The following is a 21,912-nucleotide window of genomic DNA, read 5'->3' on the forward strand; positions in this document are numbered from 1 at the left end:
TTCCACAGATCTCTAATTATCAGAAGCAACTTTTAGCTGCTCCTTTAGAAATAACGGAACTAATGCCAGCTGTAAAAGAAATGAAAGTTGCAAAGATTCCTGGTGTTGCTGGGTTCCCAACTTAATTTTACAAAAAGTTCTATGTAACTTTAACACTCAGATTATTGAACATATTCAATGAGGCCAAGAATGAGCAAACTCTCCTGCGTACTCTAAGAGATGTTGTAATTTCAGATATTTCTAAACCTGGGAAAGACCTTGGACTATGTAGAAATCACAGGCTGATTTCTTCAATAAATTGTGATGCTAAGATTTCAGTCAAAGCTCTTGCTATGCAATTGGATGAACTTCTCTCACACATTATACACATAAATCAAGTAGGCTTCCTTCATAATAGACAAAGCTCAGATAATTTGTGTCATCTGACTGATATTATTGCTGCTTCAGGAGATACTAAGGAACCCTTAGCTCTTGTTTATTTCGATGCCAAAAAAGGCCTTTAATCACATAGCCTGTGACTATCTTTTTCATGTGTTAGCAAAATTTGGATTTGGTAACCAATTTATTTGCTTGGATTAAACTTTTGTACTCTAACCTGACTTCCAGGGTAGTGACCAAAGGTATTATTTCTGCCCCATTTCTGTTACACAGAGGAATGAGGCAGGGCTGTCCCCTTTCTCCTCTTCTCTTTGATTTAGATCTAGAAGTTGTAGCCATTGCTATCTGACCAAATCAATATATTTATGATATCAGGGTGGGGGATAACAGAGTCCAACATTATGTTCTATGCGGATGATGCTCTTGTATTTGTGTCTAAGCCCAAAGTTACCATTCCTAACCTTCTAACCCAACTGTTTAAAAGTTTGGACACCTCTCAGGATATAAAATTAATTGGAGTAAATCAGAAATCTTAGGCATTAACAACTATGCCCACAAAGGTCTTTTCTTAAATCAGAACTGTCAATGGCAATCGTTTTACATAAAATGTATAGGAATACTGATTATACAAATACAGAATATTCAGGACATTCCTAAGATATAGAGAAAGCCAACAATTGCCCAAGTACCTAACCATTTGGGGAGATGGAACTCCTTAACCCCTCAGTTTGTGGGGTAAAATTAATATACCAAAAATGAATGTCCTTCCCAGAATTTCATATCTTCTGAGGGGTCTCCCTAGTTCTATTCCTCAAAATTATTTTAAGAAATTCAATAATATTTTCAGAATGTTCCTTTAGGATGCAGGAAAGAAACCTAGACTGATTCTGAACAGCTCCCCCTCGCTCTGGGAGGGTTTGGCTTTTCCAACTTTGAAAATTATGATATCTCCTTTTTGTTAAGTCAGGTATCTTTGTGGCTGTTAGCTATGGCTGCAAAAAGTGTTCAGTCTTCTATGATTCTATGAGAATTGGTATATCCTCTCCCTATTTCAGACACTGTAGAATTGAATTATTATGGATTTGAAGACTCCAGCGTTTCCACAATAACAGCTGTGAAGCAAGCTTTAGTCATACTTGGCTAGAAAGTTCTTCTTCCATGTGTTCTTCCACAAAGAAGGAATCCCATAGAGCAATCCTATTTTTAAAATCAGTGGCAAAACCTTGGCTGGGGTGGATTGATGGAGACAGGAATTATGATTGTTTCGCAGCTAATAGGCAATGAAAAATTTAAAGTATTTGTAGATTTTCAGCAACAATTTGGCTTGCCCTGCTCCTGAGCATGGAAACATCTCCAATTAAAGCATTTACTAATGAATGTGTTTGGACTGGATGCACTGGGAACTCCAGAATTTTTATTACTTTGGAGGAAACTTACTGGATTTACTTGGCCAGCGGTATCCTTTTACAGTTTTCTGTCCCAAAAAACTCTGCCAAAGACTGATAATTGGAGAGTTGCTTGGAAGAGAGATTTGGATACACAACTATCTGTTACCCAATGGAATACAATTGCATCTAATGTTAACAAAAATAAAAGCAACTGTAGACCTGAGACTATGGCTTATTCACCGAAAAACTTTTTATAATATATATAGTGGTCTCCACAAAGGCTAATGATAATGGGCCTCATGAATGCTGACTGATGTAGGAAATGTAACTCTCTTGGTACGTTAGTGCATATGTTTTGGGAGTGCCCTGTGTCAAGAATTTCTGGTATGCAGTAGGTCAAAGGATCAATTTGATATTGGATGCTAAGTTGGAGCCCTCTCCCTTAAATTTCATTCTTGGATATATTTCTGATACCTGCAGATTACCTGGTAACAAAGTGGTGTGATTCCAATGTCAGCTTTGGTCACTAAAAAATTAATCGTGAAAAAATTGAAAAGTTGATCTTCACCAAATATGTATGCCTGGGCCAGTGATATGGCTGACCTTGCAGCTAACAAATGACTGGCATTCTGCAGAAAGGAAATGCCCAAAATATACATAGCAATTTGAGCTGACTTTTTAGAGGTCTATGATTAATGTAGACTCTGAGGATAAATATGTTGCTTCCCCTTGACTCCCTTTATTCTAACCCTGTTTATTTACTTGGTGTATTATATTGAATCTAGTATTTTGGTATATTTTGTTGTATTTGCAACTATTATTTATATATTGTGATATATAAAATATATATTAAAAAGAAATTGGCAGCTATCACTTTAGGAATATTACCAACGCAAACATTGTCTCTTTGATAATTTTGTTTATTTTTAATTAGTCACAATATCTCAGAGAACTTCTAAAAGTTCAGCTGCTGACATAAGCAGAGCTGAGCAACAAATTAAAATATGCCTAAAGCAACAAATGGATTTTTATTTTGTTTTTGACTTCCATTTCTCTTGTGCTTGCCTGTAGTGTGTCAATAGAATCCTCAATTTGTGTATAATACATAAATTAGTAGTCCACAAAGTGCTCCTACTTTCACCTTCCCCAGAACTAGCACCAGTTCTCAGCTTCTTTGATATTTTCCCTATTCCTGCATTGCATTTCTCAGGGTGGGAACAAAATATAAATCAGAGATGAACAGCACTTTGGAAACAAAGAGGATTGTGATAATGGCCTTGAGTGCAGGATAGTCTGGATTCATAGTCTACAATTCCAAAGTGTAAAGAAAGATTGCTTAGAGCTGTGGGGAATATTCCACACTGAACCTCATACCCACTTGAGCAGAGTCTTGGGTTCCAGCTTCGTGTATTTCCAAAGCGTAGCTCGTGTAAAAAGAAAAGGAGTACTTGTGGCACCTTAGAGACTAACCAATTTATTTGAGCATAAGCTTTCGTGAGCTACAGCTCACTTCATCAGATGCATGTCTGAATGCATCCGATGAAGTGAGCTGTAGCTCACGAAAGCTTATGCTCAAATAAATTGGTTAGTCTCTAAGGTGCCACAAGTACTCCTTTTCTTTTTGAGAATACAGACTTACACAGCTGTTACTCTGAAACCTGTCATAGCTCGTGTGTGTACAAGTTCAGTTATCATGAACTACCATTATTTGTACAGCTACAAAACGGACAAATCTCCCTCCCCCTCTAAGTTAGCCCCTTAGCAGCCAACCCTCTTATCCCCTGCAAGCCTTGAGACCCACCTTCTGACTTTAGATCTTTTCAGGAAGGAAGGGTGCAGCTTTGTAAAGGAGTCAAGGGCCTTATTGGAATGTACAGAGTATGTTTTGTTATGGAACAGGTATAGATAGGTCATTGAACATGAACCATCTAGCTATTTACAAAGGCTGGTTCACTTCTGGCCTGGTGAACCAACCTGTACTGTTTTCATCATCCTAATGTTACTGCTTCTGTTCCAGTATATCTGCCGTCTTACCTATCTGCCTCTGTCTCTTTTCCTTTGTCAGAAGAAACTCTCTATGTTATTTCCCCCATAACCCTTAAAGGGATCATTAGCATCTTTCTTTGTACCCCACTGTCTTTGGCCTTCTACATTTGTGGGATTTTTTGTTTCATGTTAAGTTTTTCCACTTATAAGTTGCACAGTCCATAGTTTCCCTCTCAATGGCTTCTCCAACTTCTCTTCCTCCCTCAGAAAAGTTACCCAGTGTAAATATAAAAAGCATAGGAAGAAAAGTCATTGAGCAAATGTTCGGCTGAACTTTTGTACATTTATTCACTTTATTCATATTTAGTCACTAGACTGAGATGCTGAACACCAGCTCTGCTACTATCACTGACCTGCTGGGTGAGTTTGGGCAAGTCACTTCACCTTCCTGTGCTCAGTTTCCCAACATGGAGTAAAGATACTGATCTCCTCTGTAAAGCACTTTGAGATCCACCGTAGAAAAGCACTGTATAACAGCTAGGTATTACCTTTATCAAGGTTTCCCCCATAGTAATAATGAACATTAGAATATATGAACATGCTGATACCCCTGGACCTTCTATTCCACCACCGCAACACATACCTACAACCTCCTTTGCTTGTATTTATATCTGGAAACCTCCACTGGGAGAAAAAAATATTTATTTTTGTACACATGGCTCTAATTTTGCTTACTATTATAGAGATCTTAGACACATTCCAGCTAGGGTTTTGTCTACTTATTCCATGCCGTAAGTACTTTTAGAAAGAATATAAAGTACCAAAATGACCATGATCAAGGGCATTTCTAAATTAGAGACCTTGGTTCTAACTGCTTTTGTGTTTAAACCCATGCCTTTTGATGGTTACTATCTTTTTTAAAAAGAGTTAAAAATGCAAAGCTGTGAAAAATGTTGTTGCATTGCATTCTTCCAACTCTTTGGTGTTTACTAATTTATTTTATACAGTATAAAAATGTCAGCTTCTCATTTGGGGGGGTGGGGTTAAACTTCATTCTTTCAAGATTTCTTCACTCTAGTGTTACGTCTGCCAATTTCGTCCATGACTTTTTTATTTCATCTTCTCGCAACCTTGCCTATTTTTTTTTCTTTTGACATCTTTGTGCTTTTTCAGTTTGGATTTCCCCGTCTGCAGTTATCTGCTGCCTTATTTCATATCAGACCTCATGTTTCAATGTTCTTTCCTTCACAGCTTTGCCAATAAGCTTCCATGCTTAAATTCTTTCATCATTGCTTGGTTGCTGCTCATGTTTTTTGTGTGACTTTAAACCCTTTCTGCTCAGGATGGTTCACTTTTTGCTCTCGTATTAGGTCTCTGATGTGTTTGGCTTTTTTTCTTAACAGACTGCATTTTTGTCACTGCTGTTTTAGATGCATCATTGGATCACTCACTCTAGGTTAGATTTATGTCAGGGGAAGAAAGGAGGAGGTTATGCTTTCCTACCCAGATTTAAAGACTGGGCCTCTTTTGGATGTCATCCCAGGCAGATTTACATGGGCAAATACTGTAGGAACTTCTTACTCTGTCTAAATTTACACAGAGTAACTGAGCTTATATGTTGGGGCCTGTAGACACCATCACAACAGAAAAATAATAAATCGTCAAAAAGAAGTAAAGGGCCATCATCAGTATTCTTAATAGCACTTGCTACTACATGTTTGATTAGCTGTAGAAGATGAGAGGATAACTTGTATTGGGATGAGCCTCATGACTGATGCAACTGTTGATGCTCAGTTGATGGATATGGTGTTACTTGTCACGAAAATGGAATTGCACTACAAGCTTTAGCCCTTAAATGTATTCTTGATATTTTTACTTTATTATATTGTCTAGATAACTTTGTGGTGGTGTTTTCTCACCGCATTTTTCTTGCAACTTGAAATCAAACCATCCCTAGTGTTGACCATTCTGTTATAAAATTGCTGAGATGTGCTGAGTACCTGCAACTCCCATTGACTTCAGTGCAATTCCAGGAGCCCAGTGCCAGTCAGGATATGGCACTTTTTAAAAAGTCATGTTGCAAATTAAAGTATTTGCCTACATTTTGGTTCTGCTGTTTCGTTAGAATTCTGGTTGATAGAATGCAATTCAGTTGGATTTTTAAGCCTGACATTGCATTCTGGAAGATATATGTTCTTAAAATGTCAAATTTGTTGGCTCTTTTGTGCAATGATCCTCCTTCACATATTGCAAATCTAGCTCTTGGAGTGGTTTGCAGATTTGCACTACAAAAACACATGGAGTGAAATCCTGGCCTCATTGAAGGCAATGGGAATTTTGCCATATTAAAGAAAACATTATTGTATAACATTGTACTTTGGGGTATGAAAATTACTAAGGATCTTGTTCTTGGTGTCAAGGTCAGAACAAGTTAACCTGAATTATCCCAGATATGGGCTGAGTTATTAGATGAACAATGACAATGTGTAAAGTCCTGGCCCCACTGAAGTCAGTGGCAATTTTGGGAACTGAAGTCAATGGGAATTCAGTCCATATCTCTGTTTCTGCTCCTTTAAAGCATACCTCCTTTACCAATCCATTTTGTCTGATCATTGTATCCCTTCCCTAAGGCATACTTGCACTGGACAGCCACACCACATTTACATAATGAGTTGCGACATCATAGTCTAATTCCTCTCTCATGTTCGCCCAACTAAGCCCTCCTGAACCTGCTGTAAGGAAGGAAAAAACAATACAAAAACACTTTGCCTTTGCCAATCTGGTGGCGAGGGAAAAATTTCTTCCAAGCCCCTTTTCCTCTGCCCCGAGAAAGGAGCAACTAGTGCAATGCCCACAGCAGAACCTGACAAAACCTGGTATTTTACCACTTTCATGGGTGGTAGGATGGGTGCTGTTCCACTGGTCCAGGTAAAAGAAGGCTTTTTCTGCACCAGCATGAATCTGTATAGTCTCCCCTCTCTTATGGTCACCTGTGGATGACAGATCAGAGACTCCATGCTGCCCCAGTCTGCTGCTGCAGTCAGAAGTCACTTCTTGGCTTTCTAGCCCTTAAAGGGGGCACACTTCTTTTCCAACAAGCCAGACAACAGCCCCCCACTGTTTAATGAGTGGCAAGGTCAATATTATGGTCTTCTGTAGCTAATTCAGCATCATGATAGCCCATCGCCCCATCCGTATGCTAGAATAAAAGAACTGAAATTGTTTGTGAAAAACATTTTCGTAAATGTAAAATGTCATACAGGTATCAAAGAACAAGCTCTTCCAACCTCTTGTCAAATAAGCCTTACGAATCTTCCAATTCTTTTTAAATTAAATTGGCAGAGGCCTGTAAAACCTGTGGACCTGTGAACTCAACGAACCTCTTTCCATGGCACAGTCTGTGAATAGAATCCGCAGGCCAGTACTCGCCCAGCTCTGGGGAAGAGGTCTCTGAATATAATAAATGTAATCTGAATCCCAGTGACATTTAATTTGATCTTTTCAATCAAGTGACACAATTGTAACACAAAATGAGGGGCACTGCAAAATAAGGTGGAAATAGCATGTACTTTAATGGTGAAACAGTGAATATTAGTGGAGGGATCTTGATTTTTTTTAATAAAATGTCATACCTGCACAGTCTCATTAAGGCTACCTCCCCAGACAATGCATGGTAAAAACTAAAATTTTATCAGCTTATTTGGAGATGTCTTAAAACAAATCTTTTTGTATTGCATACACTTTTAGGTGTATTTTGGAATAAGGTCTGTGTCACAAAATCAAAAGCAGCTATACAGATTCGCTGTGTTTCTTGTGTAGTACTTCTGTTGGGGTTTTCTTGCAGACTATTTGACAACCTTTTAATTATTGCTGAGTGGTTTTCATTCATTTTATTTTAAATGTGCAACACCCTAGCACCTCAATAACAGAGGGGATAGATTGTATCATTATAAATATTATCTCCCCACTCTCAGGCTGTTTTGTAGGAACATACTGTCAGTGCGTGTTAATGACTTCAAAAGAATCATCTATTTGTGTGTTTATACATGGGGCCTGATCATGGATTTGTGGGCAACAAAGCAGGCAGGCATCATACCACCAAAAGAGTGGGAGGAAGTCTGCTGGGCAGCCAGCCTGCCTCAGAGCAAAACCCACAAAAGTGGCACCTTGACCTTTAAGTGCGGAAGGAGACTTAAGAGGCAGTTTTATATATTGCAACCAGTGGAAATGGAGACAAAGATAAATGTGTTCAGCTAAGTCATCCAAGAAAGCACCAATAAGCACAGTGAACAGGCCACTGGACTGGGACTTGGGAAACACATTCAGTTCCTGGCTCAGTCACAGACTTCCTGTGTGATCTTGGGTATGTCAATTAATCTACCCTTTGCCTCAGTTACCCACATGTAAAAATGGGATAATATCTACCTCACAGGGTGTTGAGAATGAAATCCATTAATGATTGCCAAGTATTCCAGTCCCATGGTGATGGGGGTCACATACGTACATAGATCTTGCTGCAGGCATGGGTGAAATGTTAGGATAGAGAGACAGATGAGATCAATGTTTAAAATGCTGGCACAAAGAGCTTGATAGAGAAAGGGCTGGCTTATTGAATCAAAACCAAGTAAGTAATAGCTACCCAACCTAGCAATACTCATGACCCCTCCCCACCATGGAAAACAACTAGCCATGTGGTCTGGAACATGCCATTCTATCTATATTCCTGCACCTGTATCCCTTTTTCAGTGACATCTACCTAGTTCTCTTGGTGTGCCCCTTTCCCAAAGCATTGTTAGCAGAGTCTTGAAGCATCACTAAGCCAACCTAGCTGTTCAGGCCCTTTAACAGGACTCTTAACAATATGTATGCTCTTTCCTGCTTCAATTTCCTCCATTCCTCAGGAAAAATTCATACTTTCCTCAGTTCATCCTAACTGGATGGACTTCAGCACACCATAATCTTGGTCAGTTGTTCTTTCTTAGCATTCTTCAGCACTCACTGAGCTTCTGAAACCATATATATATGTTTGCTTCAGTATGTCCTGTACGCAGCAGCTCAACACCTAAACAAAAATATTCCAATCAGAAAGAGTCAGGCAGTGAGCAGACTTTAATAGTGATGTGAAAGCCACTTCCAAAAAAGAACTGCCCCAACACACGTGTGTGCAAGATCTTCCTGCCTGTAGTGTTGGTTAAACAAAGCTTGTGAGGCTATCTATGTAACAGTATCATCTGTTGACTCCCAGTAATATTACAAAATCATCCCACTGTTTTCTCCTCCCTGCCCTTAATCACTCCACTCTTACAGAGATACATCTCCATGATCATATGTATCCACATACACGATGACCCATCTCCTCGGCTCTGCCAGTGATACCAGACTCATCAGCTCACTTACAAGTTTCTCTTGAAAATGTCGCAACACTCCCTGAACTGATCTGTATGGCCACTACCCTCCTCTTTCATATTGCTCCTCAGGATTCATCTCTGCTCACAATGTCTTTAAGAAATCAACCAGTTAAGGATGGATTTGGTACCATGTTGATGGGGATAAGTGACTCTTGTTTATAATAACTAAAAAATACTTCTGTAGATGTGTATATGTATATAAAAATGTATCAATTCCCTCTTCCACTTGACTTCTTAGAAGATTGCATGCTGTTTGGAGTAGGAACAATGTCTTTTTATGTGTTTGCACAACCCCTGGCACTGGGATTGGCAACCTTTGGCACGCGGCCTGTCAGGGAAATCTGCTGGCAGGCCGGGCTGCTTTGTTTACCTGCAGCGTCTACAGGTTTGGCCAATCGCAACTCCCACCGGCCACAGTTCACCGCTCCAGGCCCATGGGGGCTGCGGGAAGCGGCGGCCAGTACATCCCTCGGCCCACGCCGCTTCCCGCAGCCCCCATTGGCCTGCAGTGGCGAACCGCAGCTGGTGGGAGCGTGCCAAAGGTTGCCAATCCCTGACCTAGCACAATGGGGTCCTGATCCTAATGAGGGCCTCTGGGTGCTACTATCATATAAATGTAAAATTAAAATAACCCCTTAGTATTATTAACTGCAGAGCATGCCAGCTGGACCTGAGTAACTTTTAAGTAATGAAATTCAACATGAACTTCCTCTCCCCTCTTTTTTGTTCTGCTATGACTCGAATCCATTTGCCTGTTCCCTCCCTTTAGCTGAGTGCCACCTTCTAACTTCCCATGCCCCCTACCCTAGCTCACTCTGTCAACTCTCACCTCCACCTTGAATGTCAACAGCTGGTGCTTTTTGGCCACCCTCTTCTCCTCGCTCAGATCTCTCCTGATAACTCACTTCTGCTGTGAAGCCTATAAGAAACACAGTCAGTTAAATTGAAGGGCCTTATTCTCGTTTATTCTAAAGAACTTTTACACAACTGTGGTAGTGGAAAATGGGACTTTAAGTGGATGTAAGTTACATACACACCCCCTTTCAGGTCCCTTTACACTACCCAGATGGTACAAAGTGTCCTTAAGTGAGAATGAGACCCAAAAACTTTATCAAAGTAAATTAAGTCACCAAGAAGTGAACTAGCAAAGCTGGCACATGATATTTATGTAACCCTGCCTAATCCCACCACACTCCCCCCTATTGTTTTCCTCTGTCACACACCTTTGTCCTGCCATGTTTAAATTGTAGAATGTAAGCCCTTTGAGGCAGGGACTGTCTGTTTGTTGAGGTGTCTCTCACACCCTTGGGCATGACAGAAACAATAAATCATAATTATTCTTCATTAAGCCATGGTGTCCTGCTTTTTGTGATTATAGATAACACAGCCAGTATCCTGACCAGACGGAGGAGATTCAGTCGAACTACTCAAGATGTCTACTACCTCCCGATTTTGATTTCTGATAGTGGAATCCCTTCTCTCAGCAGCAGCAGCACCCTTACAATCAGGGTCTGTGCATGTGAGAGAGATGGGCGCGTTCGGACCTGCCATGCCGAAGCTTTCCTTTCTTCAGCCGGTTTGAGCACAGGAGCCTTAATTGCAATTCTGCTCTGTGTCATCATTCTTCTGGGTAAGCCACTCTCTTGGTTAAATACTGATATCCTTTCATTAGCCTTCAGAACGTGGCAGTAGCGGCTTTTACTATCATGCGTTTTTGAATCAGGGATAACTTGTGAAAAGAGGTAATTGGAAATATAAAGCTGTGGTTTTATAGATAGGTTTTGCTAAAATTAATAGGAAAAATGCCTGTAAAGCATACTGGTGAAAAACTGGCATCCTGTAGAAAAAAATGTCCAAAGGTCAGAGTAATTAGCATTGTAGATCTTCCCAGGTAATTTGAAAAGATTTCAGAAAGCCATTGACTCAAGGATCATCACTAGAACAGCTGGAAAAATGATAAGGAAGAGAGATGAGGAAAAGAGTTTTGAATTGCATTACTCTGTAAGAAGCACTATTAATACTGTACAAAAGCCACTTTCTAATTACCTCTGTGAGATGAGCTGATATCAGTGCACAACATAATCAAGAGGGGCAGGGGACATATTCAATGATAAAATGATTCCATTAGATAAATATCCTTGGATATGCATTTTCTCTATTTTCCTAGACCAATTTTAATTTACCCATTACTTAATATTCTCATTTGGCAGAGATACAGCATGTTATACATAAACATCATTGTACTATCCATGTGTTTTTATGCATTCTAACAGAGAATGTTTGAAACAATGGGATTTGTCTTGTGACCCACGTACATCCCTTAAATCAATGAATTTATCTTGAAAGCCTGTGCTCTTTCTACTGATTCCTTTCGCCACAGCTTATCTCAGCCATTTCCTGGGTTTTAGAGTATAACTTTAAAATGTACAGAAACGCACTGGAGTTATGTTATCAACATTTCAGTCACAATATGTGCAAATACATGGACATGGAAATGAAAGAGCATTTTGTTATTGTTTTTTCCAAAAGGAAAACACAAAACCTTGACGATTTTAAGTTGATAGCTAATTGATTATTAATTTTATTAGGAATTGGGCATCCAGATCCCTTATGCAGTGTTGAAAAATCTCATCTTTTGTATATTAGGTGAAGATTTTCAAAGCAGGAATTAGGCACCCCAATCTCATTGATAATTAATCAGGGTTGGACACCCAACTGCCCTTTGTGCCATTGGAAGTTTCCCTCTTAGTCATTATAGGCACTGCTTGCTATATTCTGGCAGGCTGCTGTGCCAACAGGGAGCCCCACTGATTTAAGTGGGACTCCACATGGGTACAGCAGACTGTCTGCATATGACAACTTGCAGAATCGGGGCCTTATTGATAGTGGAGGTAACAATGGATTGTTTTTCCACCAATGGGCTGTGCATGGGAGGTAAACTTTAGCTGTACTCACAAAACCTCTAGTTTATGTGTATTACATATTCTTCCAGTGTTTTACATTATGTGTGCTCAGTTTTATGACACACAGGAACACACAGTGCAAGTTCAGGCAATCTGAATGTTACAAGGGTCCATAATGGGAAATGGAAATTTGAAATGTATGTGTTGAGTAGTGGAGCTGTTGAGGGACATGGGGAGGAGTAGGGTTGTAACTAAAGCTTGGTATTAACAAAAGTGGCCTGATGTTACCAGTCCTGAGTAGCCACAATTTCCAGTGAAGTCAGCGCAAGCTGCAGGTGTTCTGCACCTCTGAAAAGTAGGATGCCCTTATTTAGTTGCCTATGGTGGATTTTAGTGGCTGGATTTTCAGCAGATGTAAATTGGCACAGCTCAGTTGGACACCAGCTCCATTTCAGCTGCAAATCTGTTCTTTGATGCCCAAATTTAGGCATCCAGGTTTGAAAATATTGGCCATGGGGTATACAAACGTACAGCTGAGTTAATCATAACTCCGTTGAAGCCCAACATCATAATGCAAGAATCCAAAAAGCAGTCCGCAAGTGTCTGATCCGTTTTTATTTGGGATTTCGTATTTGTGACCCATGTAAGAGATATATTGCTTATTTCATATGTAATGCCTGTAAACCTAACCTAATACCTGCAATTTTCTCTTTAGCAATTGTGGTCCTTTTCATTACATTAAGACGCAGCAAAAAGGAGCCCCTGATCATTTCCGAGGAGGATGTTCGGGAAAACATTGTCACGTATGATGATGAGGGTGGTGGAGAGGAGGACACTGAAGCATTTGACATCACAGCCCTGCGGAACCCATCAGCTGCTGAGGAGCTGAAGTATCGGAGGGATGTGCGTCCTGACGTGAAGCACGCACCTAGGCACCAGCCTTCTTCAAGTCTGAACAGTATAGATGTTCATGAATTTATTAGACAAAGATTGGCAGAGGCAGATCTCGATCCCAGTGTGCCTCCCTATGACTCCATACAAACATATGCATATGAGGGTCATAGATCAGAAGCCGGATCTATCAGCTCTCTGGATTCAGCCACTACACACTCTGACCAGGATTATAATTATCTTGGTGACTGGGGACCAGAGTTTAAGAAGCTAGCTGAACTCTATGGAGAAATAGAATCAGAAAGAACAACTTAGTTACCATTCCTGGAACAAGAAGTGTTTTAGTTCCCAAACTGGAGAGAACCACAGCAGCGGTAACAATAAATGAATACAGTACTTGGAACTGAGCAAGTTGTACACAGTTACTGTAGAAACAAGTGCCCTTTTCATATTTGAAACTGGGTTCTTCAACTGGAAGAAAATCAAATTTTGAAAAATACAGAAAAAAAGAAACAATTGTCCTTTGTGTATATTTTTTAATTGCTAAATAAAGTCTGTGATACCATATCCATAACAATACCTAAAATAAATGAAGCAATGACATTTTTATTGCAATATATTTAAACATGCCAGAAAAACAGTAAGTCTATGGTGGTGCCTGTGGTGAGGATTGTTCACTGGAGAGCTTAGGCAGGTAGTTATGACATTGCATTTCTAGCTCTGCACTAGGCTTGGGATCCCAAACTGAGATAACCAATGGGGATCGTTACTGCTTTGATAAATGCCAGCAATCCATTCCTTTACAGAAGGGATACATTGGAATTATCCACTCAAATGGCCCTTTGGTGGGCCCCTATTAGTAACACATTGAATCTTATTGAAACATCAGGCTGCAGTGCAGGTATGTAGTTTCATTGTGCCCTCCCTCAGTCTATTCCTTGATAACAAACCAGTGGAGATGGGGGTAACTGGCTGCCTGCACAAATATGCATGCAGCCCATAGTCACAAGACCTGCACTGATATTGAGTGGTGTAGAAGCTGTTGCTTCCATTCTCTGTTTCTTTTTTTTTTTTTAACCTTTCCACGGGGACCTTGTTCATCTAAATGGAATGGTATAAAATATTCTCTATGCAGTGAAGCAGATGAGACATAGGCTTTCTCAATAAAAAGAACCGCACAGTACATTTTAACCTATGCAGTAGTTTGGGTCACTGTGCATCCTTGGGGGTCAGTGAATGAAGCTAACTAGGCTTACATTCCTCTCTGTCCGGGGCTCCAATGGTCAATTTGTGATGCGAGGGCTCTCCTATGCCATGTTTATTTTGCATGTGTTACCAAAAGAAAAATAGACCTGCTGGTATGATGTTATCTGAATGTGGAAACTGAGACAGCAAGGAGTTTAAGACAATGTTCCTGTGTTTTTTTTAATGATAGTTACATTAATTATTATTGCCCAAAATGCTGAAGGATCTTAGAAGTATCTCCCTCCAAGCACAGCAAAGTTTTTGACTAATGTAAAATCTGGCGGGTACACAAATCTATTAAAATCAGTGGAGGTGGAAAAAAATTGTAATGTAGAAGTGCCATTACTGGGGTACATGTAAGTTGAGTAAATCAAGATATTCAATTTCTAATTGTTTATCATTGTGGAATTTGCTTTCTCAGCATTTTAACACTTAATCCAACCTCCCACAGTTTTTTGATGGCTAGTGTTTTTAAAGTAAGTTTCTTCTGCTCTTCATCTTTCTCACACTCAGACTATAAAAGGACCATGATCATGATTAACAACCTTTAAGGTACAGCCCAGAGCTAGGAGCAGTGTGGAGCTGCATAGACCCTGGTGGAGCTCAAAAAGATGGAATTCCTCCCCAAGATAGGAGTGGCGGAAGCGCCCTAAAAGTGGGGGGCCACAGACACCCGAAATGTGGGCCCGCCCCCTATGCCACGCTGCCCCCTGCACCGCCCTTGCACCACCCCTCTTCCCCAAGCCCCCGCCCGCACACTGCCCCTTCCGCCAAGCCCCTGGCCCTGCACCGCCTCTTCCCCTGAGACCCTGCTTCTGCACCACCGCTTCCCACCCCATTCTGGTACCCCGTCCCAAGCTCCCTATTGCACAGGGGAAGACTGGCTGCTGCTATGCTACTCTACAACAGTCCTGTTCTGCAGGTAGTTGTGGAGGGGTGGAAAAACCATAATCCCACCTTCTTCCCACCCTTCCCTGCGCCTTTGGGCTGCTGTATGCCCCCTGGTGAGTAGAGACGGAAGCACTTCTAGACTTTCCCACCAAGCAAGGACCACTTCTAGACTTTCCCACCAAGCAAGGACCTCCGTTGTATATGGCCTTTACATGAGCCACATAAGGCAATTAGAAGGCTCCTTAGGACCCTCCTTCCCCACAACACACCTGAACAAGGGCCAGACACAGATTGGACCCTAATCATCAGCTCACACTTAACATTACTTTCGATTTCTTGAATTTTTTTTGCCAGCCCCTCATGACATTATTGAAGAGTGCTTTCAAGTTTACAAGGCCTACTGGGCAAATGGGCAGGAAGCTCACACATTTTGAAAGAGAACTGATGAAGAGCTCTGTGTCAGTTTGACAGCTTGTCTCTCTCACCAACGGAAGTTGGCCCGATAAAAGATATTACCTCACTCACCTTGACACTTTGAGACAAACATTGAAAACTCCTTTAAGCTATTTGCCACAGCACTTCTCACAAGCTTCTGTTAGCCACTTTCTCATCACCTCCTACCCCCAAGCGCAAGTAATATTTTTTTTAAAATGTTGATGTGCTAAAATGAATTTGAACACAACAGGAGTATATAAAAGCACAGCAGTTGTAATAAGATCTGTTTGGGAGGAAAAGTGGAAAAAAATTACAAGAGCAAATTTTCTGTATCTTTTTTTTTTTATTTTGAAATTCAAAATTTCAATGCGATTTGAAAAAAAATTGGTCTACTTTAGTTGCAATGTGAGGGCGATTCAGGGCTGGCTCTAGGTTTTTTGCCGCCCCAAGCGGAGTGCCACCAAAGCAAAAAAAAAAGGGGGGGGGTCCGAGTGCCGCCGAAGCAAAAAAAGGGGAGAGAGGGGCTGAATGCCGCCCCTTGAAAAGTGCGGCCCAAGCACGTGCTTGGTTTGCTGGTGCCTAGAGCCGGCCCTGGGTCTATTTAGTCCGGCATCCTGTCTCAATTTGTGCCCAGTGCAGGATGTCTCAGAAGAGAAGCCTTCATAGGATCTTCTTCAAGCTGACATCCCTGTTCAGGACAATACTGAAATATGTGCTTAATATAAAGTGATTTCAGTGGGGGTTAAGCACATGCTGTGCCCATGGAGCACATGCTTACGTGCGTAGCTGAACTGAAGCCATAATTTATTCAGTGGTGCAATAAATGATATGGAGGCATTTCTTCCCGATGTAAATGACGATCAGTTTATGCCACCATCTGTATTATTTGTATAGCACCAACAGAGTGCTAGGGTAAGGAAACCACTCTAAGACAAAAGCTTTCAAAAGCTATAGTACCCATGTTCCCTAATATTTTATATTACATCTGCTTCATTATTATATTACAGGTTTGAGACATGGAATCTAGGGAAGTTTAATCTGCAAAAACCTTCCCCTCTGCCCCCAAAGAGGAGAAATGACTTGCCGTTTGAGTTGTGTAATATTTGATAGGATACTTTTGTATGAATTGCGTCATCGCTACATGAAGGTTTAAAGCCAAATAAAAGTGAAGCGTAGTGACACAGGCAGATGGACTTTCCTAATGCTCATATTCTGACACTGAGAGTAGGGGGTCACCTTTCAGAAGACGAGAAATCCCTGTTTGACCATTTGTAATGTTCCATGTACCGTTGCTGCTATGCTACACATATACTGTCCACAGGATGTGTGGAATTCTGAGGTGTTTAAAGTGCAAATTCTGCTGTGGGGTTATTGAGACTCGGCTTCACTGATGCTTCTGTGCGTTGTTTCATATCTCCTAGCAACTATGATCTCCAAATGTGCTTTTATATCATTATAAGTCTGCATGCTATGCTTACTGTCGTTTACTCAAATAAACATCACAGTGCTGTGTTGTTTGCATGACAAAGAGCAGAATACCAAATCTTCAGAGACACAGAGAAGGATCTCAAGGTGGAGATCAAATAGGTTTGCCAGATTTCCCCTTGTTACCTTTCCATTTTACCCTTGATTTTCTTGTCCCAGGAACAAACTACAACTATACTTGATGCTTTCTGTGTTAACATGATTAAACTGAAAGAAAAAGCTAACTCTGTGTGTCATAGAAGCCATGATCATTTTGTCACACTACTGATTTAAGCAAAGGTTACATAGAGTGAAAATATTGTGTTAAAATCTTTTCTAGTTGTGGTTGAGTCTGATTCTACAGACATCGCTTAAATCTTTCTTGGATCTCTTGTATTAGTCATGTTTTTAAACAATTTACTCTGAGCCCAAACATTAATTCTATTGCAGCTCTGCCAGTTTAAGCACTGGAATGTGCTCAACTTTTACTAAAGCTGGATGATCCCGAATCAGAATAAAGCTATATGGCTATAATAATAGTTAAGTGCCATATTACAGGGGTTACTTAAGGCTTTCTAATTATTTCTGCAAAAGCTGTCTGATATTTACACCCAACCAATTAATCATATTAATTCAAACAGGTCTTTTTGTTTGCAGGGTGCTGGGTGAGGGCACTCAGCATGTTGTAAGCATGGTTTATAATCTGGGAAAATGATCAGCGCACATACAGGGGGAAAGAATAGAATCTAAAAGTGCCCTGCCAGGTTAAAAATCACAGAGCTTTATCCATTGCCTATTGAAGTCAATGGAAAGATTATCACAGACACATTGGCATGGCTGGTATTAGGGGGTAGGAAACAGGGCAATTGCCCAGAGCCCCACACTACAGGGGGCCTCACGAAGCTAAGTTACATCATCTCTACAGAGTTACTGTGGGTAAATGTAATGCGAGTATTACAATAATTTAATCCCTAAAAGTGTGGTGGGGTGGGGAGGGGAGGGGGAAATCACATTGAAGCAGAGGTTTTGAAAGTGTGGGGAATGCCTCTTCAGGGGGTGGGGACGAAAGTTTGCAGGGTAGGGGTGAGCGGCAACAGCAAGTGGTTCAGGCTTCAGCCCTGGGCAGCAGGGCTTGAGCTTCAACTTGAGCATAGTTGGAGCCCACTCCTTAGTTTCTGCCCTTGGCTCCAGCGAGTCTAACTCCAACCCTGCATATTGTTGTTGGATTTGGCAACAGATCAATTTCTTTATCAGTGCTACTATTAACACCTTGGATGTTTTAAACTGAAAAAAAAGCAATTAAAAGTCCAAAATAGTTTCCACTCTCTAATGTACTTTGTTTATTTTTAGCCTTGCTTTCAGCTTGGAACATGTCAATCATTGTAATCCATTTTGCTTTCAGATTTGAAGTTGCTGCTATGTTTGAATTGCAAATTCCGCAGGGTTATACTCATTGCTGTAACAACTATTTCTATTGGTACTTTTTAAAAAATGCAATGTTTCTGTTGGTTTTAGGCTTTGTAAAACCTCATTTTACAAAATTTTAATGTCAACCACATTGGAGTTAACTGTGTCCTGTAAACTCCTCTATACACTGTCATACGAAAGAATAATGAAGGAAACTTTAAAAATCTAGAGGAGAATAGCAAATTGTGCTGCATAAGGTAATTGTTTTGGGATTGCAGTGTACTCGGGATCTTGTACTTGCCATTCATATAAAAGAGCACAATGCATTCTGAGGAACATTAAAAGCAGCATTGCAAGTATTAGGATATTCTTACTTTTCCAAAGTCACCAAATATATATATATATATTTTTTTAACAAAAGAGAAATGTCAAAAGTATAATATTATATTGAATTAGGTTACAAATACCTCCTTAAGCAAGTGTTACCATTAGAGATTGTTACATTTTTCTTTGAATAAACAAAAGGGATCAAATCTTTTATTCGTATTTTTCAAATAAACTATGCCGTTTGCCATGGTGATGGGTTATTGCATTCCTCATCACTCCTGAAACACAGTGGGATATTTGCATGTAACCCCATATATTGTACGCGCTGATGAAATATAACCATTTAAAGGCACTTCACATTTAAAAATAGGATATGCTTTAACAGTATTAGTGAGGTCGATGTATGTCAGCAATGCTATAGTAACTTTAAATAGGATTTTAAATCTCCATATGTCCATTCAGTTGATTCACTGTCTCAAAGAACATGCTGCAAATAGGAAAGGAGCAAGAAATGCCAAGAGATATTTCACAACAGCAGTATTATAACTGCTAAACAGGTCATTATTTATACTCATGAAAGTACTCCACCCAAATCACCATTGTCCTGAAATGGAACCAGGGCTTCTTAGATGAATCAATGACCAAAATATAATAATTTGTGAAACCATTTGTGAACCATTCACAAATATATATAAATGATCAAAGTGATTAAAACAGTGAATTGCACATACATGGATCCATGGTCACAGCAGGGGTTATTATGGTTGCTTATTACTGATGTGGAAGAAAATAAAGGCAAGAATACGCATAGCCACTCTTAGGCACATGTATGTGTATATGCATGTGCAGCAATCATTCTTTCCCAAATGAATTCATTATTGGCTGTTATGGTGACAAGCTGCCTTGCTTTAGACAATTCTCATAGATGCCTTCAGAAAAATTGTAAGAATGGCTTTTGGGGACAAGGTACCATCCAGTTGTAAGATACAGATATTTTAGGCCTGGATCTAGAAAGGAAGTTTAAGGGAGAAACTGATCATTTTTTAAAAAAACATTTAGGGATACCTTAGACCCTCTTTAATGTTTAATATCCTCTGTATCCTTCCTTCTCGGCACAGCCAATTTGTAGGCCCACCCCACTTATTATATTTTAATTTTAGGGTTTCCCCAACTTGGTTCTATTTCCCCTGTGCTGGTTGGAATATAAATCATTTGTATGCAGTTAGGGATGAACCCAGTGATGATCTGCCAAAATCTTAACAACGGGTTCCCTCCTCACCTCACGAGGGGGTTGTTGCCCACCCCCGCCCTCCGGGACTCCTGCGTTCCTTGAGACTCTAGTTTTGTGAAAGAATAGTAGTTTATAGAGAGTGCTTTCATCCAAGGGACGAAGCGTGAAGTGCAGACGTAGTTGTCTGGCTCCTGCCCCCCAACTCCGCAGTCAGACGGGACTCTCAGCCAGCCAGTAAAACAGAAGGTTTATTAGACGACAGGAACATGGTCTAACACAGAGCTTGCAGGTGCAGAGAATAGGACCCCTCAGCTGGGTCCATTTTGGGGGGCAGTGAGCCAGACAACTACATCTGCACTTCATGCCATGTCCCCAGCCAGCCCCAAACTGAAACTGCCTCCAGCCCCTCCTCTTCTGGGTTTTGTCCCTTTCCCGGGCCAGGAGGTCACCTGATTCCTTTGTTCTCCAACCCTTTAGCTCTCACCTTGCAGGGGGGAAGGGCCCAGGCCATCAGTTGCCAGGAAACAGGGTGTCGGCCATTCTCTGTGTCCAGACCCCTGCACACACCTGCCCTCTAGGGCTCTGCAATGATCATACACCCTTATCCCACCACCTAGATACTCAAGAACTTCATAGGGGAAACTGAGGCACCTCCACACTATTCAGAGGAAACAGTCCCGCTTCAGCACAGATGGGTACCAAGTACTTTTGAAGATCCCAATAGAAGCCTATCTGCCTCTTTAGGAACCTAAATAATTTAAAAAATCGGATCCATTGTAAATGATAAATCAAGCGTGGTCTGATCAATTGACGGCAACTGCAAGGGAAATATTTATTGTAGTTAACCTAGCAATAGATTGGTTCAAATCTGATTTATTTGGATCTATGGTCTATCATGCATAATTAGAACAAATTCCAGGATAGAAATACAATCATAAGCTCACAGGTGTTGAAGCAGAAAAACACTAAATTTTCAAATAGTGGCTGACCATTATTATTAATTACTTATTTGAACTGCTCTAGCAAATGATAACATCTAATGCCGACCTTTATGAATACTCTATATCTTTGTGCTTACAGTGACTGAGTGTACACATAGAAATTCCCATTTGTGTGCACAAATGCAGGATTTATGCATGATAATGTTGCATATGCATTTTGGAAAATGTCTAGCTACTCCCCCCCCCCCCGCCTGGCCCCAACCATATGCATAGGATTGTACCCTGCAGGGGGGAAAACAAAACTGTAGTGCACATGTAAAATCATTTCCCTTGGTCATTTGTGGCATTTTTAAACTCCTCTGGTTAGAATTATAAGTTGTTTTTGATTGTTAAGATATGTAAAAGTGGCATGCGCCATAATGTATAGCTATGGTTTTGAGTTGTAGGTCTTAATTGGCGTATGTATACTGTTGGGAACATGCCAGTTTTCAGCTGGTTTTGTGTCAACACAAACCATACATCTGGCCAGGTTCACTGGAATTTGGATGGGGCATCACTCAGAAGATATATTCACCAAAGCATCTGATGAATCTGGCCTGAGGTCTCCATTTGTAACAGAACATGAAACTAGGTGAGTTCTGCATGAGCTCATTGCAAACATTTCACTCAACTTGTGTGAAAAGCCAGGAGAAGGGAGGCAGCATACAAAGCATGGAACATGAATAAATAGATTGCTTACCCTTCAAGGCATACACCAGATTTATCATATTACCTGTGGAGATAAAGTGTTGGATAGCTTTGACATACAGCTCCTACATCCCATTCACCATGGTTATATCAGTTAAATGGTTATGTCAAAGTGGCACATTCAGGGTGCAGCTGTGATGCTGGGCAGCTGTGTGGATTTGAACTCCAGCAGCCACTTGTCCAGGTATTTTTAAAAGGAAAGAACACCAGGTGACCTATAAGGTGGTCAGGTCAAATGTTCCACTTTAAATGTGCTGAAGAACCTGGTCA

The 21,912-nt window shown here is 40.6% G+C and overlaps 1 protein-coding gene across 8 annotated transcripts in view; it reads left to right on the forward strand.

Annotated features, from left to right (window-relative positions):
• Nucleotides 1-15,996, forward strand: part of CDH18 (cadherin 18) — an 845,073-nt gene extending 829,077 nt beyond the window's left edge. For all 8 annotated transcript variants that reach the window (XM_074944996.1, XM_074945002.1, XM_074945001.1 and 5 more), the window contains 2 exons: nt 10,539-10,790; nt 12,779-15,996. In XM_074944996.1, the coding sequence (XP_074801097.1) occupies nt 10,539-10,790; nt 12,779-13,269 (743 nt within the window). In that variant the 3' untranslated portion in view covers nt 13,270-15,996. The remainder of the gene's footprint in view (nt 1-10,538; nt 10,791-12,778) is intronic.
• The last annotated feature ends 5,916 nt before the right edge of the window (nt 15,997-21,912 follow it).

This window comes from Natator depressus, chromosome 2 (assembly GCF_965152275.1).
Source record: "Natator depressus isolate rNatDep1 chromosome 2, rNatDep2.hap1, whole genome shotgun sequence".
In the NCBI taxonomy this organism is placed as follows: Eukaryota; Metazoa; Chordata; order Testudines; family Cheloniidae; genus Natator; species Natator depressus.